This window comes from Gopherus flavomarginatus, chromosome 3 (assembly GCF_025201925.1).
Source record: "Gopherus flavomarginatus isolate rGopFla2 chromosome 3, rGopFla2.mat.asm, whole genome shotgun sequence".
Taxonomy (NCBI): Eukaryota; Metazoa; Chordata; order Testudines; family Testudinidae; genus Gopherus; species Gopherus flavomarginatus.
The window spans coordinates 282897118-282921708 of record NC_066619.1 but is presented as its reverse complement, the minus strand read 5'-3'; the positions used below and the strand labels follow the sequence as shown (position 1 = coordinate 282921708).

Genomic DNA, 24591 nt, shown 5'->3' with positions numbered 1-24591 from the left:
CTATTCATACTTTGTCACATCAGACTAGATTACTGCAACATGTTCTACCCTCAAGTGACCAAAGAGGACACCTGAAAATTGCATGTGATCCAACACATAGGCAACTATCTTTCTATGTGGAGCAGACAGACAAGAGTGTACACCACTACCCCGATATAAAGCGACTCGATATAACACGAATTCGGATATAATGCGGTAAAGCAGCACTCCGGGGGGGGCCCCTCCAGTGGATCAAAGCAAGTTTGATATAACGCGGTTTCAACTATAATGCACTAAGATTTTTTGGCTCCAGAGGACAGCATTATATTGGGATAGAGGTTTATAAGATCATTGCTTTGTGCTCTGCATTACCTAACAATCCAATTCCATATCTTGCACATGCAAGTCCTATCATTTGCACAAAGAAGTGACTGACACAAAAGCTGTGTGTGCAAGTAACTTGCACGTACAAAGCTGGTGTACACAAATGGAGCCTGGGCAGGGCGGACTGCCCTTTAGAAGTATGGCTTTATGTGTTTCACACTGAGCAAACTAGGCAAAGGCAAAAGTGAAATCTTACCAGCCACTATGGCCCAGATCCTCAAAGATATTTAGGCACTTAACTCACATTGAGATCAATGAGAGTTAGGAACCTAAATACCTTTGAGGATCCGGGCTGCTGTGCTTACTTTGCAGTGGTCTGAAGGAGTGATGAAAATTCTTTGAATCAGTCAGCAGCAGAATCAAGCTTGGGCAAAAAAATTTTAAAATGAACTGAGCCCTGAAGAGTTAGCACTTTAAAGTTTCACAACAGAAATAGAAAAAGGTTCATTAAATGTGTGGAATTGCTTTAATAATCATTATCCAAGTCAGAAATGGCTTATGACTGGTGATTAGTCCTTTAAAATACTCAGGCATAATTTTTTACCCAAGTGATCTAGAAAACGTGGCCATGTAAGACTGATCTGAGGAATGATACCATACATTCAACACTTTTGTCCTACGGTCGGGGGGTCTCAGAGCATAGAATATTTAAACGATCTACTGTACAATGGTTTCAATTTGCACCCCAAAAACTCACAGTTACGGGTAAAGTTGTAACAATTATTCACACAAAATTCTGGGCTTCTTCAGAGGCAGCTCTTATAAGTCTGCATTTTTGCAGGAAAAATATTTTTATCCGTTTTTATTGTAAAAAAATGGTTCTATTGCTGGTTTAAGGACTTGATTCTGTTTCTGATTCAAACCGTGCATCACTAAATATCTTAAAAATCAAATGCTTTTGGATTCAGAATTTCTATGTTCAATCAATATTTATTATTATTTCAACTGCCTTACAATGGAAACCGCACTTAGATTAATGACTGTCCAGTTTCAATGTAGCTTTTGTAAACAGCTTTGCTATGAATTCCTGTGCTGGAATGCTGCTTTGTCACTTCCTACAGCAATTCTCAATGATTCATACAAGACGTCCCTCTGCCTTCTATAGCAATAGTGCACTAGGGGGAACTCTATTCTTCTCATTTGCCAGTGCAGGAGGAGCATTACTGATATGGAAATCTGTGATGCAAGAGAACGATCTGACTCCAGTACTGCTCAGTAAGTAATGGGTAAGGCTATGTATAGTAATTCAGCCAACTGTATTCATAACCCCGGCGTGTTCACTTTCCACAATCATTCAAGCTTCACTAGCAGGATCACTTGTGGAAGTGAACATTGCGACTGCATACTCAAATAGCAGCCGGTAGCTAAGTGTGAATTGTATATTTGATTTCAAAATGTGCAATTCCTGACCAAGCTGCTGACCAAGAATCATTCACTAAAGAAATCAGTGGGTTTTGAATAATGAATACATTAAATTGTTTTAGTGTTGTATGTATATTATTGTAGCCGTGATGGCCCTGGGATATTAGCGAGACAAAGTGGGAGAGGTAATATATTTTATTGGATCGAAAAACAACCCCTCAACCTCTCCAAGCTCATCATCAGAAGCAAGCTCCCCACAGACCAGGACACACCAACTCAAAGCAGCACCAGACCCTGCCAGAACAACAGATGCAAAATCTGCAGCCATGTCTCCACTTTTACAATGATCAACACCCCCGTCCCCCCCACACCTTTCAAGATCCATGGCTCCTACACATGCCTATCCCAACATGTGGTGTACCTCATTCAGTGCACTAAAAGCCCTAATAACAACTACATGGGTGAAATCAGATAGACAGTCTCAAATGAACTCACACAGGAAAATGATAAAAGGCAAAACCACTGTCACCTGTGGGTGGACATTTTCACAAAGCAATCCCTCCATATCTGGCCTCTCAGTCCTCAGCCTCAGAAGAAACCTGCACACCTTTAAAAGATGAGCCTGGGAGCTTAAATTCGTAACTTTGCTAGACACTAAAAATTGTGACCTGAACAGAGACACTGGATTTATAGTTTATTACAACAACCTGTAACCCACTAACAACCCTTTTGGTCCTATGACTGCAGAGGTGTTGACAGGGCATTTCCCTTGAATGATCCAGAATATGTGCTAACTCCTTATGCTAAACAATCTGTTCCACCTTGATTTAGCTGTGACACTCCCAGTACCTTTCCCAGACCTGAGGAGCAGCTCTGTGTAGCTCGAAAACTTGTCTCTCTCACCAACAGAAGTTGGTCCAATAAAAGATATTACCTCACCCACCTTGTCTCTCTAAAATAATTTGAGTAATATACAAAAACCATCAGATACTTTATCATGAATAATTTGCTCAGCTCTAGTCTCCATGGTGAAATGTATTCCTACACAGAGGGTCAGCCTCTAGCCTGTGCACCACTCAGAGGGCCTGATTCTGCAAGGTGCTGAGTGACTTGAACTCCCATTAACTTCCAACAGAAGATGATGACTCCCAGTACCTCATGGAGGGAGCTCACTGCCTCATAGGACTGAATCCTTACATGTGGGTGTTTAAAGACTAATATTCATGGCCTTTACTTCCAATGCCTTCCACAGGATTAGCCCAATCCACCCAATGGAGTGTCTTACTCTCCAAAATCATGACCTCCTACAACAGGGGAGGGATAGCTCAGTGGTTTGAGCATTGGCCTGCTAAACCCAGGGTTGTAAGCTCAGTCCTTGAGGGGGCCACTTAAGGATCCAGGGCAAAAATCAGTACTTGGTCCTGCTAGTGAAGGCAGGGGGCTGGACTTGATGACCTTTCAAGGTCCCTTCCAGTTCCAGGAGATAAGCATATCTCCAATTGTTATTATAACAGCTACGTTCCACTGGCATAATTACACTGTCAGCTTCAGGAGATGTGTCTACAAAAGGGTGTTACTGCTCGTTAGTTGATTCCCAGTTCACCCAAGAGTGAGACTGGTGAACAGCAGCTTTCTCTTCAGCAGGCCCACAGCTGTGGGACCCCTTTCCAGGAAAGACAATGACCATGAATCTCAGAGCCTCTGTAATGAACCGCAGAACCCACTTCTCCAAATAACAAACTTCAATACATCAAAGCCATGAAACTCTCCTTGGAGAGGTACAAAGAACGTGGCATACTCCTTTCAGTGCTAGTGAGACACACAAACACTAGCTGCTGCACAAATTCCTAGACAGACTAGCTTAGATTAGAGTAGAGAGAGGGCAGAGAGGGACACACTGCAAATGGTTTTTTGCAGGCTGCTTAAGTAATGATGCATGATGAGGGATTTAATAAACAGTTAAAATGTTTGCAGCAGAGACACACCACTCCCATATGCATCATTCCTATCACTCAAGAAGACAAACAATCAGTTAAAAATACCCATCAATACAGACATCCATAATTGTTTTCACCTTTTGAGGGTCTGAAATTAGTCACCCTTGCTATGGATGAAAAGGGAAAAATGATTAAAAAAAAGAAGCAGCAGCAGCCGCCATATGGCAGGGACGGTGATACTGCAGCTCACAAACCACATGTGGCTTCTTTACAGTTAAAGTGCAGCTTGCAGAGCCCCTCCTGCCCCTCCCCCTGCCAACCAGACTGGAGGGGAGCTCGGGGCTCCTGCCCTGTGGCGAGGCGGTGGGGCTCAGGGTTTCAGCCCTGGAAGGCGCACCAGGAGTGGCGCTTCAGCCCCAAGCCCTGGCAGATGCGCCCCATGGGGCTGAAGCCCCAAGACCCTCCTCCCCGCAGGGCAGAAACCCCTAGCCCCACCCCCCGCCGCAGGGCAGAAGCCTCAAACCCCTGAGCTCCTCCATTCTGCCTTCACAACATATCAACTGGCTTGCCAAAGACTTACAACCAGGATGGGGACCCGCCAGGCCTCCAGCTCTAGCACTAACTAGCCATGATACAGTAAGTAGGATGTTAATATTTTTAAAAATGCGTGTGTCAAGGCTGTGCATATCTGGCAACTCTCGGACTTCTGAAGCTGATCATATGCAGCTCAGAGAGTCAGTAAGTTTGGCTACTCAGTCTATACAGAGAAAAACAAGAACTTGTATCCTTTGTAACAGTTTATACCGAGCTTTTCAGGTTTAAAGTGCACTATGAACACTAATCTTCAGAATACCCCTGAGAGGGAGGTAAAAATATTTATTATTTATTATTTTTTGCAGCTATCAATGTGTGCGAGGCACCTCACAGACCAAACTGACAGCGTCCTTGCCCTGAAGAGGTTACTTTCTATATTCCCAATTTACAGACTAGGAAGCTAAGACCCAGAAAGGTAAAGGACATCAATTCCAAAACTGGCCCTTGATTCTGGGGGGCTGACTTTTTGTGCACCCAGCTTGAGACACCAGAAGTACAGATCACTCTCAACTCCAGCTGGAGCCAAGGGGAGCTGCAGATGCTCAGCGCCTCTGAAAAGCGGGCCCAAGTGGGGCATGTAAAAAAACAGACATCCAAAAGTAGAGGCCACTTGAAAATTAGTATGTAAGTGACTTGCCCAATACCACACAGGGAATTGGTCAGAGCCAGGATTCTAACTTAAGAGTTCCTGGCTCCCAGTTACATGCATAAACTAGAACATCTCACCACCTTTCCCCTTGCTCCAGGGGTGATGCTGGATTTTACGGGCTATGGCTGGCTGACCTCTCTCTCCAATGTAACCAAACAGAACAACCCCACATCTGTGATATTAGTTGTTCTTCAAATAGTTAAAAAAACAACAACAACAACAACAACAACTTAACCTTTTATTTATTTAACTCATTGAGTCCCTAAGTGAAGGTGTCTAAGTCCCATTGACTTTCAGGGGAGTTAGGTCCCTAATTGGCTCAGGTGCTCTTGTACATCTTGGCGGCTATCTGCATCTTTAGGTGCTTAAATACATTTGTAAATCTGGCCATAATCTGACCTTGCAGCCTGGGATTTTGTGCAGCAGCCCCTTTTACTGAATTTACGATAATCAGATCATGCTGCAAACAGACTATATTAGTCCTTGCATGCACACATTTTTTCCCTTCTGCTTTCGGAGTAAATTTTAGTGTTCTCAAAAGCAAGAAGCTGATGGCACTGACAGACAGTCAGCAAACCAGATAGCCTCTTCACATAATATTTGTCAGTGCACCTCAGATTTAAAATCCAATGTTCCGGCACTTCTGATTCAGAGCTTCTAGATGCTGAAGAATGGCACATTACGTAGTGGATATTTTAATGTGATTCTGAAACCACCAGAGAGTAGCTTAAGACCATCAAACTCGTTTCCCTTGGGATCTACACCATGTTTGAACCCAGATCTCCAGAAGCAAGTAGCTACTGTGTTAACATCAAGGTCTTACCACTTTCATTCAGACTGAACACTGATGTCTAATGGGAGAGGCCAACAGCTATTCTGTTGTATACTGGAATAGGCCGGTCTTAGCTAGCAGAGTACCGGAGTATCGCAGTCACTGCTTTCAATAACGGCACAGCATGCAAATTCCTGCACTCCAGCCAGGGTCCTCAAAACTCACTTCCCGTGTGACTACAAATATGCCCTTTTCATCCTGCTAAAGGTTTATGTTATGTCTCCAAGATATTGACTAAAACATTTCAGGATAACAACTTCTTGTGAGATTTCAGAGTAGCAGTACTCTGGTGAGCACTTCTTGTTAATTTGGATATAAGCAAATCAAACACCAGAGCCTAGGAGTTTATTCAGCCCAGGCTATGGTTACTACCCAAGGAATGAACAGTCATCTAAAGAGAGAAGATTAGAAGCGTCAGAACTCATTCTGCATTGTCCAGTCCTCTCTCTGACAGTCTGAGTGGCCCACATGGGTTATTCTCACTGAAACAGTGAATTTCAATCCTATATTTTATTTAGGATAACAACATCTCAGCCACCGGCTTACATCTTGCAGTGCTGCCAGCTTGGTGTTCAGGCCACAGTATAAATCACAAAAGGTAGAAGCTACCTGTAGGCCTCAACAGCATTAAATCCATGCTTAGGGCTGTATCACACACACAGAGTGTGCAGAAGTAGATCATGTCTTACCTACAGCAGGGAATGGCACAAACCTCTGGATCAGGAGACGGGTGGCTGGCGTAAACTTGTTTGCTCTCTGAACAAGAACATTAAGGCCCACCTTTAGACAGAGAAATCAAAGAAAGGTAAAAGCATTTAGTTCCAAATAATGATGCACGTTCTGTCCCCTGTGGTGACTAAGGAGTAGAGCTCTTAACTGAGATGAGAGAGGGAGAGACCTTTGCTTCTGAAATCATTCCAAAGCTAAATCCATTCAGGTAACCTTATGTGTAGCCCTTCCATTGCTTCCACGCTCCCCTCATTGCCCCACAACTCCAGCCCTCCACTGCTACCCCCAAAGGAAGGATGGGATCCATTACAGTGTTACTCTTCTTGGTTGTTTCTTCATCATTGCCTTTAATGGAGATGTCCTTATATTGCATTTTTTTATCCAGTTCGATGGTATTTTCCCAGCCAATCTCACCCTTCCAGCGGAGTTTGGATTGGATTATGGTCTAGCCACGTAGAGAGTATTGTATAACTGTAACGCCAACAGACCCCGGTTGTCTTCGGCTGGGATCAAACCTGGGACTTCTGAAACTTAATGCATGAGCCTCTCTCTACTGCACGAGCCAGAAGACAAGTCTTTTAGCCAAGCTGCAGCAGACTCATCAATGTCTAGCTGGTCTAGGTGCCACTAGAAGGAGGACAGAGCGCCACACCGAGCAGGCCTGGGTTCCATAACTACACTTTTTCACCCATTTCCTCCAGCACTTGAAAGAGACACGGTGCACTGCATTTTTACTACAATCTTAAAGTAGCTGCACATGTGTAACCCAAAGCAACAATGTGGGTCTTTGCCCAGCTGCTAGAGGGGAACAAAACCCTACAGTCTGACAGTTTGGGTTACAGATTAAGGCTGGTCAAAAATTTTCCATTAAAACTTTTTTCTCCCCGACAGAAAATTGGGTTCTCATCTAAACACAATTTTATTGCAGAAAGCACCTTCTTTCCTCAAAAACTTTCTACTTTTCATCAGAGAGGCCTAAAAGTCCCCAAACCAAAAGTTTTGGCTGTAACCCAAACGTTTTTGACAGTTTCTGACTGAAAGTCTTCACCTAAAAAAATGTAATGCAAAAAATTTTCAGCCAAAAATGGCTGAAATATTTTTGGTTTTCAGAGTTTTCAATTTCCTTACCAAATAAATACATATATAACAATAAATAACAAAAATTAAAATCAAAATCGTCTGTGGTGAAAAAAAACCCAACATTTTCTGACCACATCAGTTACACATGCACACGCAGTGTCATTGTCTTTCTTTGGGAATATGCTGAAAAACACTATTACATTTTAAACACTGCGTGAGCACAATTAGGATTTTCACACCCTCAGCACCCTTCCAAATCCAAGCAGCTTTCCACAGGGACACTGAATGGCACTTCTCCTCCTAGGGGTATTTCCCTGCCAAATCGTCCCTTTCTGCTTTCGCTCCCCACCCCACCCACACTTTGGCATTAGTGGCATTCAAAAAGAGTCATACTATATATTTTTTCAAATAATCAGAAAAGTGTTTTTTTCCCACCCCTTCTTCATTCTGAAAAATGGCTGAGAAGCATTTGCTCAAACATTCCAAGGTCTGGAAAACTTAAGCCCAAAAGGTGAAAGCTAAGTTGTAAGCTGCTGGAAAAATGGGGGTTTAGAAAGGGAATCATTGAATACTTGAGTTGGAAGGGACCTCAGGAGATCATCTAGTCCAACCCCCTGCTCAAAGCAAGACCAATCCCCAGGCAGATTTTTGCCCTAGACCCCCAAGTGGTCCCCTCAAGGATTGAACTCATAACCCTGGGTTTAGCAGGCCAATGCTCAAACCACTGAGCTATCCTTCCCCACGGAGCCAATCCAAACCATGGTTCCTGGCTCCCCTATACCTATCATATAGCTACAGCATTCATAAATTTGATTAACTGAATCTACAGAGGTGTCATATTTAGTTTCGCTACCGAACTCCTGTGCTTGGAGTTTTGCAGGATTTGAATGAAAATGCAGGAGTAGCAGCTTCTGAAAAGAGAAAAGGTTGAGCTGAGCCACTGCTGTGAAGTTACTAGTAATAAAAACCATTTTATTTTCAGATTCAATTTGGTGCCACAGATGAACTCACTTTTCCGTCTGTAACACCCACCCTGCTGTGAATATGAAATTAAATGTTGATATAGATTTAAATCCAATCTCCCCAAATTCTCGATGCAAGGTCTAGGTTTAAAAAACTAATGAGGGTTTGTTTTTACAGTTTTGAAATTATTTTACCCAATCTGTGAACTCTTTCCCGCAGGTCACAAAGTGGGACCACCTAAATTGGGAAAGGAGAATGCCTTGCAATACACTAGTATTTTTGATCTCAGATCATTGCAAATAAAAGGGGCATCAGTAAAGACTTGTTAATGAGTTTTAATTGAGAGGGGCTGGCCAGAGGTATTATGTCCAGTGGACCAAATGCATTACTAATGTAACTCAGTGCTAATGGAGTTACTCCAGGGGTGAGTATAGTTAATTATTGTTATTTATTTGTATTCCCATTCAAGATCAGGCCCCATTCTGCACAGGCATAACAAAGAGACAGTCCCTGTACCATAGAGTGTAGTGTTTGCTTAGCAGCTTGAAAATAACATTGCTTTCTCTCTTGGGTTTGCCTCTGGCAAACTCCATTTTCCTCTCCAATATTTTATGGAGGGTCTTTGTCCCACTTCCCTATTGTCAGCATCAACAATGAGGTCGGCTCAGTGCTGAGAGCAGAGTTTGCAGTGCTGTGAGCAGAGTTGCAGTGTTGCCAGAATTCTGGATTTTACCATGAGTGCCACAACATTTCATCTTTTTTTTTTAAGCCCCAGCTCCTGGAGTCAAGGGATTGTATAAGAACCTCAGCGCTCTCATAAAAAAATTCTTGCCCTTCTGGTTGCAGAGCAAGGCTTGTAACCTAAAGTAACCTAAAGTCTAGTAAGTGTAACCTAAAATCTCAGAAGCCAAAAGACAAATTAAAAAAAAATCTCCGCAAATTATTATTTTTTAAATCTCTCTATTTTTCAGCCAATTGTGATTTTTCTGAGACCTGACGAATGGTTTTTGGGATTGGCAATGCTGAGTTTGTTCAATAAAGGCCCAATCCTTCTCTCTCTCAAATCCATGGGAAAGTTCCCAGTGAGAGCCAGAACTGAGATTTGTGCTCGCTCTGATATCTGTTTCTGAAGTAGTGGAGTAACAATATTAGTGGGTCACCTAACAAGAGGTGTTTTTATTTATTTTTCAGTGGTGGGTTTTTACCAAGAAATAGATACTGAGAACCCAGAGAACACTGCCGATCAGACCACAACAGCTCTTCCCTACTAACTACGAAGGGTTAGGAGGAGACTTACATCGGAGACAGATTACCCAACATCTGCCTGTTGCATGGCTCCTTGCACCTTCCTTTGAAGCATCTAGTTCTAGCCAGATAAAGCCCTGGCTGGGATGATTTAGTTGGGGCTGGTCCTGCTTTGAGCAGGGGGTTGGACTAGATACTTCCTGAGGTCCCTTCCAACCCTGAGATTCTATGATTCTATGATTCAGTCTGGCAATTCCAAAGTTCCAACAATGTAAACGCTGCATAGGCGCTGACTCCGTGGGTGCTCCAGGTGCTTAGTACCCATTGGCAGCCAGCTCCCCTCCTCCCCAGTGCCTCCTCCTGCCCTCCTGCTGATCAGCGCTTCTCCCTCCCTGATTAGTTGTTTCGCGGTATGCAGGAGGCTCTGGGAGGGAGGGTTAGGAGTGGGGGGAGGGAGGTGGAGCAGGGGTGAGAAGAGGCGGGATGGGGATGGAGGCTTGGGAGAAGGTGGGGAGGTCTGTGGCAGAGCGGGGGGTTAAGCACCCCCAGGGCCCGGAGGAAGCCCGCGCCTATGAAAGGCTGAGCTTAATGCTGGCATTTGAACTATCAACCTGCCAGAGTCCAGGAAGGAGATTCAGACCTACGGAAAGGGAACTAAACGAGGCTCGCCTGTCCTTCAGCCTCAAAGTCACCAGCACAAAGCTTCAGAGGGTGCAGCATACAAGGGGCCAACAGAGGGCACAAAACATAGCTAATCAAAAGGGCAGATCAAGGCAGAAGAAGCAGAACATCTGCCTGAGGCGAGATGCAAAGGAGGAAGGCGATTGGGAAGCAGGCAGAAACGAAGGTGGGGAGAGGGTAGGAGAAGAGAAAAGAGGACGAGAGAGAGAAGGAGGGTGGGTTGGAGCAAAGAGGGAAAAGGGAGGAGGAGTTGGGATCAAGGGGGTATGGGATGAGAGAAAGGCAGGAGAAGGGAAACCATGGAACTAGAGCCAGCAGTACAGGAGACTGTGGAAGGAGGGTGAAGGAGAGAGGCTGGTTTGGGGCAGAGGGACAGATGTTTCCATTGAAGGAAATAGCAAGGTCTTGAGCAGAAAAGGAAGAGGTGGGGCAGGGGCACAGGAGGCTAGGTGGGATATGGTGAGAAAGCAGGACAGAAACGCAGACACAGGGGAGTCACGCAGGGCATTGAAGGACAAGAATTTTAAACTTCATTTGGTAGGTGATGAAGATCCAGTGGAGGGACTCAAAGAGGGGAGAGACATGGTCCATCCACAACCTGGTCTATGTCCCTATAAGTAAACTAAAGATAAACAGCCATGTGGCCCAGAAGGGGAAGAGGGGAGGGGCTTTACTTACGAATGCACATCAACATTAAACACACAGCAATCCATGCAAATGGATATTGCCCTTCACAGAGGCAACGGCATGCCCATGGGCAATGAGATGCAGCAGGCTGTAGGAGTGGGGCAGAAAGCTGCTCTGGCAGCAGTGAAAGAGAAGCCACTGCAGCAACAAGGGGAAATGCTGTAGAGAAGAAAGAGGTGTTTGGAGAGAAAAGGCAGCAGGCGGAGATCCTGGAGTTCCCATAAAGTGGTGAGCCTTTGAGTGGCATGGAGGACATTGAGATACCGATCCACAGTGCCCAAGGTTTGTAGTGATGCAGCACACTGTTGTGTGGACACAAGCACCGGGGTATATGTTGGCATGGTATGAACACACTCCACCACAGTGTTTTATTGGCTGAACTGTATCAATAAATCTTAAACCGGGGCAACACCTGTTTGTAGACACGTCCTCAGACAAGTCTGGCTGTCCTTCTGACAGATATGCCAAAACTCCAACAGAAGTTATGGGTTTGATGTAGGAGTGAAAGTTGGCTGGTACAGTGTACTGGCAAAAAGCCGGTACCAGCCTGTACCCCACCGGCAGCGCTTTAATGTCGCTGCCCCTTTTGTCCCCTCTATCGGCGGCCCTGCTGGTAGGGACGCTACTGGCAGGGCTGCCAACTGGAGGGGAGGGGGGAGACGCAGCTACCCTGGGGCCGGCGATTTAAAAGGACCTGGGGCTCATGACTACTGCTGCTGCTAATGCGGCTGCGGCTGAAGCCCCTGGCCCTTTTAAATCGTCGCCAAAGCCCCAGGTGGCATGGGCCAGGTAGCATGGATGGGCTGGCTGGGGAAAGCTGACCCCCAGCCCCGCCCCTTCCAGGCGCCCAGAGCCGGGTCCCCGTACCAGTAAGAATTTAATATTAGTTTCACACTTGGTTTGATGAAGAAGCTACTGGGTGAGGTTCTCCGGCCTATGTTATGCAGGTGGCCAGACTACATGATCATCATCAGACAGTGGTAGATTCTCCGTCAATGACAATTTTAAAATCAAGATTGGATGGTTTTCTAAAAGATTTGCTTGAGGAATTATTGTGGAGAAGTTCTATGGCCTGTGTAGTATAGGAGGTCAGACTAGCTGAACTCACAGTGGTCCTGTGATGGGGTGTCTACCTTACACAAGGCCCAAGAATGGAAAAAAAATGCCAACTAACCCTATGACAGGCTGCACCTGCAGGACAGTCGGGAGAGAGGGGTGATGAAGCCTAGCTGGGGGAGGAGCTGGGCTAGGCAGAAAGAGAGGAAGCTGGTGGTACGAAAGGGCAGTAGGAAGACACCCTGTAGTCAAGCCCTAGAGAGGAGGGGAGTTGGCAATAGATAAGGAGGAGTTCTAGGGGGAGTGAGGCCTCAGATTCTGCCTGGGAATGTTGTTGTTCGTTCTTTGAGTTCAAAGATGACCATGACATCACTGATTGATTTGGTTTCTGTGAATATGTGAATGGCTGATCAAACAAATTTTAGCTTTGAACTGTCTCTGGCACACTGAACAATAGATGCCGCTATAGGTTAGTTGATTAAGAGAGGACATGCTGCTGTTGCGAGATTTATGCTGCTGGCACTTCTGCTCTCCCTCAGTAGTTCTCCTCTGCTCATAGACTGTAGCGTCAATATGGATCAGACATAGCCAGGTAGAACGATCTTGAGTAAGATCTTCTGATTCCAGCAAGAACCCGAGAGAGGCTGCAGTAGCCAGAGGGAACAGAGAAGATATCGGTAGTGACTCGGGGTGGGCCAGAAGATGGTGAAGATAAGAAGGAGTTTGGGGAAGATAGTGACAGGGTCTGGGAGCAAGCAGTCCATGGTTGCCAAACACAGGGTGCCTGGGCTGGAACATGGAGCAGTGGGCAGGCCTGGGTTCCCATAACAGCCACTGAGATGTGGCATGGGCTGGGCAGAAGAGCGGAAAAGCACCTGAGACAGTTGTATGGAGACACTTTGTTACTGCGGAAGGGGAGGACTATAGTGACCTGGCCGCAGGGCTGAGTCATGAAGAGGGAGAAACCTGACTCCAGAAAGAGAGAGCAACGGAGAGAGGGGGCATCAAACTGGTCAAGAGTTAATCCCCAGACCAGCCACAAAGAGGCCTCTCAGCGGTGAGTAGTGAACCCCAGGACGGCCCCACTCTGGCCTTGGAATTCCTAAATCTATGAATAATGGTCCTTTCTGGCCTTAAAATCTATGAACAGTTATGGAAGAAGAGAAGCAAAGAAATAGGAGCAGGAGCCTTTGGGAGTTTGCTCAGGGCAGGGATCCAGGACTCACAGCCACATACTAATGTACAATAGAAGTCAAACAGGCAAAGAAAGTTCATCACTTGCTCTTAGAATCAGGAGCAGGAAGAAAAATCACTGAGTGACAGAATCCAGGTTCCTGCTAACCTCTAAGGAGGCATGGGGCCACTCTCCCTCCCCTCCCTCGCCCTATTTTGAACTGACCTCCTCCTAGTTCTAAATGTTGCTTTACTGCACTAAGTGGTAGAAAATCCTGAGGACAGTGGGTGGCCGCCTGCTCCCTCTCACAAACTGATTATGGGCTATAACACCAAATTCACAGGCTGTCAATGCAGCCACTCCACACTACTCACAAACAATTATCGGGAAGAGGGAGCTGGGATTAGAAAACGCCACAGGGGCACCTTCACCTAGACAGGAGAGTGAAAAATTGTGTGTGTGTGAGAGTTGGTGTATGATGGGGGATGGCGGTGGGGAAGGAGACAGGGAAGAAGACTACGTTGCAGGAGATAACAGGACAGACGGTGAGTAAAGGTGGCTACTCGACTGCTCTGTGCTTTAGCATTTAAGCAGAGTGCACAAAAGTCAGTTCCTGCCCTGTCGCGCTTACACACCCAACGAGCCAAACACAGCATAGACAGGTGGCACCTGGAAGCCCAGAGAAGGAAATCACTAGCATGGTGATTTCTTTAGCTTTGTCGTTGTGGTATATTATCGACTCTCTTCTTGTGGCCATCATGGAGGCAGGGAGTCTTTAGGAGGGAGTAAATGAAGAGGGAGGTGATCAGGAAGGCGTTTCATTCACAGGACGGAAGCTCGGGGGAAAAACAGGGACACGTTTGCAAGAGAAGTGGATGAACATGGCAACAAGGCCCCAGCACTGATGAAGCAGTGTGCGTATGTGTGTGTGTGTTGTACTGGGGCATGTCTACACCACATCTGAGGTTATGGTTCAGGCTCTCCAGCTATTTTAGGGAGCTAGCATGAGCCTCACTAGCAGAAGTCTGTGTACCCAGGCTGGGAGGTTGACTCCCAGATGCAGTGCTGAAGCACCCTTAGCAACTAGATCAGAGATGTAGACTGTGGTGGGGTTATGTGGGGCCTTGAAGACAAAGAAGAGATACTTGACCTTGTGGCAGTGCATAAGAGAGTGTCACAGGCCTTCCTACTGAACGATCAATTCAATCCTATTCAAGTGACATTTGTGAAAACCATTTACTTCTCCCTCTCTGTTCTTATTGCACAGATAGGCTCTAGCACTGAATGTGCATGGACAAACAGCAGACATCCTGCTAATGCCAGTCTGAATCAAAGTTCTGACAAGTACTAGCAGAGTACCAAAGTAAAGAAATGAATATTGCTTTCCACTAACTATAATGCTGGGACACCATTTCTAGAAATATTCTCTCTAGACTGAGATACTAAGACTTCAGTGATACCCATTCACTAAACAGCATACCTTGAAGTACCTCCAAGAAAACCCAGGGTCATGGTGTTAGTAATTTAGTAGATACTATCCTACTCCTGCTGTTGACTTGCTGAGTTAATAGCAGGAAGGCTATCTTTCAGATGAGGCATCACACTAAAGTCCTGACATTTTGTGTTCACATTTGCTAAGCTACTCATGGCATCGCTAAACCTGATTTCCTGGCCAAATTTTAATTAATCTAATTACATTCTGTGGCCCTAAATTCTCCCTCAAGTTTCAATTAAATAGTCTGTTCTCCACTCCCTGTACTAAACTGGTGTGCCATGCTGCGACATGCTGTTACATAACTGACACATCCCACCTCGCAAGTGGCTGCTCTTCCTTATATGGTTTGTATAGATTCATATTTTCAACTTAAGATGGGGGGAGCTGTGACTGCTCAGTACCTCTGAAATTCACACGCTGTCATATTATTAACTATTTGTATTACCAGAGCACCTAAGAGCACGTGTGATGGGCCAGGATCAAACTGAGAAATCTAAATTTAGTGGGTATTTTTGAAAATTTTGGCCTAAATTTCTCAAGTACTTGGTATCCTACAAGTCAAGAGATGCTATATAAATGTAAGTTACTATTACTACCACCATTCAGAGTCAAAGATTTGGGAATGCCTGCACAGTAAAATACCATCTCTGCTGACAAACATCATCTGCTACAGAGTGCTCCCGATCTACAGGCTGCAGTGTCAAGTCATGCAAGGCTCCTCAAAGATCTTACATTATGAAATCACACTAGTGATTGCATAATGTTGTAACCTGATGTCCGTTGTAAGCCTGATATTTTTTGAACCTTCAGCTTCCAATTTTGTCAGATTTTTCTGTCAGAATTCTGCACTGCGTGGTCTCTAGCCTAGAGGAAAACTTTATGGGAGAGTTTTAGTTTAGTCGAGCAGGGCGTTTTTGAGGTAAGACATTTTTTGGTTTTGCAAACATCTAACATTTTTCTGCACTGCCAGATCTCAAAAAATAGCATGGTAAACAAACTTCACTTAATGTATTCCATTCGTGCCGGTGGTAAACTAGGGCCCATTAAAATGCCCTGTGAAGTCAATGGAAAGATTCCCATTTGACTTCAGTGGGCTTTGGATTACCTTCTTATGATTTAGTTGGGGATTGGCCCTGCTTTGAGCAGGGGGTTGGACTAGATGATCTCCTGAGGTCCCTTCCAACTCTGATATTCTATGATTCCATGATTCTTCTTGCACAAAACTATTTTTGATAATGCTAGATACAAAAGTTGGGACTTGCACGGAAATTATAGCCTCAGAGCTCCAGTTCCCAGCACAATTTACAAACTTCTTCACACCATTTACCATCTTTGTAGAAACAAACAGAAAAAAAATTTTAAACAAAAATGAGCTCTGATTCAAGCAGTTTAGCACCTGTACAGAAGCCTCAGTGGAATTTGTAAGCTCTGGAAGCCAAACAGTTCTGGCTCACGGAGTTAAGAAACTTGGTGGATTTCTTTGGGTGTAGCAAGTCACATAAGCTAAATTGCTCTGGTTGTAGCTCAGACAGAAGCTACTGCAAGACTGTCCAAAACAATTTCTGCAGTATTCTTTTCTGTTTGTTTTTTAAAGGTGTAAGTTACATCTTTCTGGAAATAGCATCACTAAGGGCTAGTCTACATGAGAAATTGGCAATGGTATAACTTCAAACAAGTGTTTAAAACACAGTGGAATTAGGACACTAACCGATAACTTGCAGGACCTGGGTTCAAGCCCTGCTCTGCCACAGACTTCCTGTAAGATTTTGGTCAAATCACTTAGTCTCTCCAAACCTCAATTTTCCTTCTGTACAATGTGGATGGCGACACTGATCTGCCTCTTAGAGGTGTTGCGAGGCTAAATCTATTATCTGAGAGCTCGGATATTTCAGTCGATCTCAATACCCAGAATAGACAGCATTAAACTGGTGCAAAAGGGTTTGTGGACATACAAAATTTCAGTTTAAGAGTGGCTTATTTCAATACAGTGAAGCCTGTTCCCAGTTGACTTAAACTAAATTGAAGTAAGTCTCACATACCGAAATAAGCATCCACAAAGCCTCTTGCACTGGTTTAACTAGATCAGTTTAAATTCACAACTTAAATTATACTGGTACAACCTTCTCATGTAAACAAGCTCACAAGTAACCTCAATGGGCTTACTTGTGTGCTGAAAGTTTAGGCACATGCTTAGGTACCTGGTTGGATCAGGACCTAATCTCCATTCAAAAATCCATTACACATAATGAAATCCATTTTAAGTAATGCAGCTGCCCTGAGCCTCACAAAAACAGGCTACCTGTGAGAGCTGGTCCTTTAATTGATTATATACAAAACCTTGGATGCTTTAAAGGGATTGTTTAAAATAGTGGGGCGCCTATTACAGATTCAGTCCCTAGTGCAGGTGTCACTGTATATAAAAGTGGATAAGAGTTATGCTAAGCACAGGGTCTGAGCATCCCTGAAACTGTAGCTCACCTTTGCACATGTGCTAAATAAAGAGTAATTGGCTTCATTACATTGTTTCCAAGGGAAAACGTATGACATCTGATGCCTCAGGCAAATAGATAAGGTAATTAAGGACTATGTTTCTCTTCTGTATTATACCCATACTATTGTTACACTAAATTCTCCATTATTTTCCTCACCTCTCTTTAGTTTCACTGCTCCCCAGAACACCAGAGTGCTCATCAGCAGCAAAATCAAGTTGGCCAGCCTCCACCGTGCATATTAAAAGTCAGCATTTAGGGGGAAGGGAAGAAAACGTAGCAATCATATCACCATAAAATTACAGTGTTGTTAAAAGACAAATGTCTCCACATGAACAGTGACTGGCATATTAAAATGTTTACGTAACATGATGCCCTTTGGTGGGTCATCAGCAGCAGGGACTGAACCTAGGTCTTCTCGATCTAAAAGCACAAGTCTCTACTGCATGAGCTAAAAGACTCACCTGTCAAAGCTGTCGCTAGGGAACAAGATAACTGCCTTCTTACGCACCTATCTCCAACATGAAGGGAAAAACTGCATAATCATGGGGGACTTCCTGTCCCATCTGAGCAACTAACTGCTAGGCCTGCTGCTGCCCAGACTCTGGAGGTCAAGTTCCTGCTTCCTTTCCTGGCTCCTGCTCCTTTTCCCACCTACCATGCCTCATCCCTGTTCTGGCAAGCATGCATGTCTTGTCCCTGTTTCTGTTACCATGCCTTGTTCCAGCTTCCGCAGTTGCTGACTCCAGTTTTACCCTTGGTGTGACCACAACCCTGACTTTATTCCTAACTCCAACCATTAGGTCAGACAGCCCTTGTTACAGGCCCTGACAGCTTGCTCAGATCAACCTCAATCTCGTCTAGGACTCATTGTTGACCCCTGGACTTGGGGTGGACACTGCCGGGGGTCCCGTCTTGCCATCACCCCAGGGTTCTGAGAGTTCTCAGGAGCAGATTGCTGCCCTTCAGGCAGAAAACCAGAAACAGAGACCAAGTACAGCAGTTGCAGACAGGAAATCATTTCTTGCAGGAGCAAGCTGCAGCACTCTGAATGGCTGTGGGTAACCATTCGGCTTCTCTTACGACACTGATCCCAGAGTTCCTTTGCCAGGGAGATGATGGTACCGGCAGTAAGTTTCACAGGTTCGGTACCCAATGCAGACTCCTATTTATGCTCTAGCCACAGAGGCATGCCAGATATCAAGTTAATGTGGGGCTAGTACTGAGCCTGCTTACTGGGGAGGCCCTGGTGTGGGCCTCTCCCTTTCTAGAACAGAATCACTTGGCACTGACCAAGTGGGACACTTTCTTACAAGCATTTGCCAATATTTTCGATGACCCTCCCTGGGCTGCATTACTCCTGCTTGCTGAATTTGCTTCATTGCTGACCCTGGCTTTGATCATTGGTATGTGACCTGATCCTGACTCGACTCCTGGCTCCAACAACCACTAGCTCAGATAGCCCATGTTACAGGCCCTGACAGGAGGAGACAGACTGCTACAATGAGTAAGCATGGGTTACATTTATATGCAAATTTTATTTATTACAGTCCAAACACAAACAGACTCTCTCTGCCCTTCCTTTCCCTCCCCCTGCAACATCCAGTTAAGGTTGCTAAGCAATCAATGCATTGTTAGCTGTCACTTAATTTACAAAACCCAAGCACTTAAAAGAATATAAATGAACAGTTACAGACAACACAGATCTTATGCTGCCCACACAACAAAGACACACATTAGCCTTATACAATACAAACAAAAGCATATGGATTTTTTTCTCCTTCAGTGTTTAAGATGGAGAAATTCAAAACAACCCTGCAGTCAGAGGGCAACATGCTCATACAAACATATGCTCAGTCCCATGATTCCTAGCTGATGACTGGATTTACTTCCAGCTTTTCTTGGAAATTTAGTCTGTACCCATGGGAAAGCATGGTCAATAGCAATCATACAGACATTATTTTCCATGCGCAGTCTTAACTATGGAGCACCACTGATGCCTTCATGTGGAATTGCCTATACCACACACACATCATCATACAGGGCTTAATTCTGGTCTCATTTACACTAGGTTCTCACCAGTATAACTTCCTGACCATCCTGGTGTGAGATCAGAATGATGCCAACAATATCACATAGCCCTTCTGGGGTGGAGGGCAACAGGTAGACAACTAACCTGCTGAGCCATAAGCGAAACAGCACATTGCACAGTTGGGAGAGGTCAAAAATTTAGCCAAAGGACACTGGAAAAAGCCCTTACTCTTCTGAGAAATCCCATAGGATCTTTACACAAAGCAGGCAGGATGTTGGTTTTGAAGTCTTGTCCAAAAGATCTTCCTACACACCGTACTGAAGGGAACTCTGTTTATCTACGTTAGATGATCCTGGAAGGCTTTGAACCTTTGGTTCTGAGGAACTTAAGTGTTTCAAATTGGATGCTTAAAGGCCAGAACCTAAATCTGCTGAAATCAATAAAAAGAGTCCTACTGACTTCAGTGCACTTCAGATTATTGTCTAAATCACAAAGCTAACCCTCTCAGAATTTATGTATATACAGCAGATTTTTGTTACCCTTTATTTTACTGCTAATAATTGATGCAAGCTAGGTATAATAGTGTTATCCCACACCACCTCTGATCCTTCCATTTAACAGAGAGCTTACATTCAATGTAACATCCCTGCAGATAATTTATTTTCTTGTTTATTGTCCTCAGCCTCATTACCGTACATTTCTCCACACTGAGTTACCAAGGCTGTCTGCTCACTTCTTATTCTTTTTCATTCTTCCCACTGAAGCTGGCCAGACACTTTCCTTCTGCAGGAAATTATGAATATTTTTGTCCTCTATTGGAACAAAGTCAAAATTTATAGGACTGCCATTTTCAAAATGTATCGGCTAGAGATCTGCCGGCCTATTCTGGAGTTCCAGGCCAGATTGAGGCTGACTCTAGCTTTCCCCATTCTCCTGATAGTCATTAGATTCCTTGCTCACCTGATCTGACATGCATCTGATTTCCTCCTCTAGAAAATGTATGTCTCATTGCAGCGCCAGTTCCCCTCCCCAGAACACCAAAGCAAAGAATTAATTTAAGTGTTATGTCATTTCTTTGCCAAGTTCCCCTTATGCCCCCTAGACAGCCCAATGTTTTCTTTCTGGAACTCTTGCTCATTAGAGGCTGGAAGGGGTAAAGCCTTAGCTGGAGTAAATTGATGATTCAGTGGCGCTGCTCTGGAGCTACAGTGATTAACACCAGCTGAAGGGTTGGCACAATAAAGTATATCATCGATCTTACTCCATTATACCCTACAAGGCTCCTTTGGTTTAGTGGATTGCACACATGACTGGGAGCCAGAACTTCTGGGTTCTATTCCAGGGATTCTCAAACATCATTGCACCATGACCCCCTTCTGACTACAAAAATTACAGGAGGAGGAACTGAAGCCTGAGTCTGCCCAAGCCCCAGGTGGCAGGGGGCTTCAGCCCTGGGGGAGGGTGCCTGTGGCCTGAGCCCTACCACCCAGGGCTGAAGACCCTGTGAGTCTGTCCTGGGCAGTGGGGCTGAGTCTTCAGTTTTGACCCTAGGCTCCAGAAACTCTAACACCAGCCCTGGTGGGGTCACAACCCACTTTGGGGTCCCAATCCACAGTTTGAGAACCGCTGTTCTATTCACCTGCTGGAGGATTCTCTGCACCGTGAGGTCCTTAAACCACGATTTGAGGACTTCAGTAACTCAGACATAGGTTAGGGGTTTGTTACAGGAGTGGGTGGGTGAGATTCTGTGGCCTGCGTTGTGCAGGAGGTCAGACTAGATGATCATAATGGTCCCTTCTGACCTTAAAATCTATGAGTCTATGAGACTCTCTGGGTGACCCTGGGCAAGTCCTTTAAGCTCTCTGTGTCTCAGTTACCCTCTCTGTGTAATGCAGATCATAATAATAGCGTTCCTCCGTTGTCAAGTGCTTTGAGACCTACAGATGTAAGGCCCCACATAACATTAACTATTATGATGTGTCTCGGCTCCCCAGAATAGTCAGTGGGTAGTTTCTCTCCAGGAAGCAAAGGACCAACCAGAAGCCAAAGATTTGGAGCCAAGGCCCTCTCCTTCCAGGCCCTCTGGCTCTAAGCTCACTGGTCTCTTGGAGTATATCCACATGCATTTTGGAGCCCACAGGAGCTCCAAGCCTGGATCTATAGACTTGGTCCAGCGGGGCTCGCACATACGCTCTAAAAACAGCTGTACAGACAGAGCTTCGAATTTCTGGCTTGGGCTGGCATCCCGGCTCTGCAGCAGCTTCAAAGCATTGTCTACATAGCTATTTTTAGACCACTAGCTTGAGCCCCACTAGCCCAACTTTGTCAAGCCAGGCTGGGATACTCACTTCTGCAGTCTCCAAAGTGCTGTGTAGATGTACCCTTGGTGAGAAAGGCAGCAGGTGTCTCATAGCGAGGGGCCATTTGAGAGACAGGAGCCATGAAAACTGCACAGCCAAATCAGGCTTCCATGAGGTGCCCTAACTGGGTACCCTCCAGTGTTTTGTTACAGAGCCTGTGTGTCTGAAATGCCAGCCGAGCAGTGCCCCAGACACCTGCCAGTATGGGCAGCTCCAAACTGGACATCCTCACTTCATTTCAGAGTTCCCCCCAGCATACCTAGGTATGAGCACAACACCCAAGGATTATGGTGACAGGAGAGAGGGATACCCTCTGGACCAGTCCTTCCATGTGTCCCCTGAGGTAGAAGCAGACAGTCTTAACATTCAGGCTGCTCATAAAAGAAGCTTCCTAATTAAAAGGCAGTTATTTCTGACAGTCCCCCACTCTCGTGCCCTCATAAAAAAAAAATCCGCAGTGTTGCTTACTACAAAACGTGGGCCATCTTCTCAGCCTGGTGTTGGTTCCACTGGAGTCTAAGAAATCCGTCTCACTCAGACATTCTGGAGTCTCTCTAACCTGAGGGCATCTCAACTAGCTCCACAGGGATCCAAACTTCAGACTTCGAAAGCCCGAGGGGCTCCACTAGGGGTATCTGTGGGAAATTCAACCCTATTGTGACTAGATTTCTAAAGGTCATGTCCCCATGTCCTACCTTAGGCTTCCAGCGATGTCCCTGCTCCCTCCCTGGAACCTCAACAGGCTGCCCCCGGCCCTTTGTGCCCCTACTATGCTCTCCTGGATGACAGCGCTCAGACAAGCATCACCTCCACCTGAAGGGTAAGGGGGACTCCCAGCAGTAGCCTGCAATTGCTCACCTCATTTTACCTAAGGGAAAAGCACCATTTCACACTTGTCCCAGCTTCTTTTCATTTTAAACAGGAGACTTCCCACCCCAATGTTTGTTGTGACCCCAATTGCAGAAGGAAACCCCATATGCAGTTGGATATCCAAGTGCTGGAGGACGTCTGTAGAGCCTTGAAGACCTACTTGTCATGAACAAAGGAGGGGGGGAAAGCCCTATTCCTTCTTCATCCTCAAGTGTTCCTGAAAGAGGATTAAAGCACGTCTGACCATACTCCCTTGCTGTATCCATCCTGATCACCTGTACCTCTGTGAGCCTCCCCTCCCTGATTCAACTTCAAGGCCAATCTGTCAGAGCCAGTTCTTGGGTAGAGAGAAGAGAGGCCTCCCTTGGATGAGCTCTGGAGTGTCAGATGCACCTTCACCAATCACTACTGACTGGACCTACCTTTGCCAGCAGATGAAGCATTGGCATATAGAGTGCTCCAAGAAAATAATTTATTATTGCCCCTAAGGTGGCTTTCCTCAATGGAGCACTCTTCCTTCCCTTCTCTTCCCGGACTGCCCAACTTTCTTCTCCTGTCACTTTAGCCCGTTCAGTTAGCTGGCTGTTAATTTCCCATTCTCCTCCCTGGGTGGGTGTTGCTAACCAGACCCATCATCCATACTGGGAAGCCAAGCCACAGAAAAACAAAAATTTTCTTACCTGCTAATTGGTTTTCCGTGCCTTGCTGAGCCAGTGAAGACCCCCCACCCAGGCAGCCCTTTGGACTAATGGATACTGCCGGGAGCATGGTGTAGGCTAAGCAGGTTTAGTTGCCAGCTTTGGATATCATTCACAGGGCAGCCTAGGGACAGAGAGCCTGATTTTTTGCTCACTAACACTGGAGTAAGTTGGGAGTAACTCTCCTTAAACCACTGAAGCTACAACAGCATCAGTGCAAGGAGAATCAGGTCCAGTGTGTCTGAAAGGGGAGGAGGGCTTGGTGTCAGATCTCTTGTCTAGACACCAGGAGAACTACCATTCATCATCCACACTGCTTGTCAAGCCACAGAAAACCAAACAGTGGTAAGAACACTTGCTTCTATTGCACATAGTTCCCCACCTCCCCGTCTTCCACTCTTTGGATTTTTTTCTTTAATTTAAAACACTCTTTTAAGCTTCATTCCAGGATCATTCTATTCCTCCCCACAGCCAACGTTTCTAAATCACTTTTATATCAGTTCCTCTAGTGCCCATTTTTCCTCCTCCTAATATGACTTGCAGAAGACATTGATGGAAAAGACCTGTTGGATCATCCAGTCCATCTCCTAGCCAGTATGAGATTGCTCCCTACAATATAGTTTTAAAAGCTCCAAAGAACGGGGCAGGCACCACTTCTCTAAGGAAACTATTCCACAGCCCCATACATCTCACTGTCAGGAAGTTTCTCCATATTCAGTCTAAATCTTCCATTTCTTTTTATCTTTACTGGCTGTTATCATGTTCCCCCTTTAGGCATTCTTTAGACAATTTATACATATGTAGCACTTTTAATCCTCCTAGTAACTCAGTCCCTCCAGTCCTGATCCTTTGTTTTGTTCTTTGAATTCCTGCCAAATTATCAGTGTCTTTCTGGTAATCTGGTGTTGCCACCAAAATGCAATGAACTGAACACAAGTACAACTGCTTGATTGACGGAATACATACCCCTTTGATAGCACAGGAGCTGAATGAACCTCTGGTTCAACAACCTTCTGCAGAACCATTTGATTACTATGCTGTGCATTGGGCTAATTGTTTTGGTGACATTTCCACAGCTGCATGCAATTCTTGTACTGAGCTGCTTTATGTCAAAGAAACAGCACAGCTTTAAAGGGGCATTTCTGACCCCCAAATGGAGGCTGTTATCACAGTGGAAGTGTACTGGATAGCTGACTCTGAAGCTAGAAGGGTTCGTAGTTCAATACTGGGATTAGTGATGGGTTCAAACCACAGCCCTGGGTATAAATACCTACACTTTTGGCATGTTTGAATCT

At 45.2% G+C, this 24591-nt stretch overlaps 1 protein-coding gene across 5 annotated transcripts in view; it reads right to left on the bottom strand.

The window, feature by feature from the left end:
• Positions 1–24591, bottom strand: part of SFXN5 (sideroflexin 5) — a 176150-nt gene that overhangs the window by 77944 nt on the left and 73615 nt on the right. For all 5 annotated transcript variants that reach the window (XM_050943416.1, XM_050943415.1, XM_050943417.1 and 2 more), the window contains one exon: positions 6427–6517. In XM_050943416.1, the coding sequence (XP_050799373.1) occupies positions 6427–6517 (91 nt within the window). The remainder of the gene's footprint in view (positions 1–6426; positions 6518–24591) is intronic.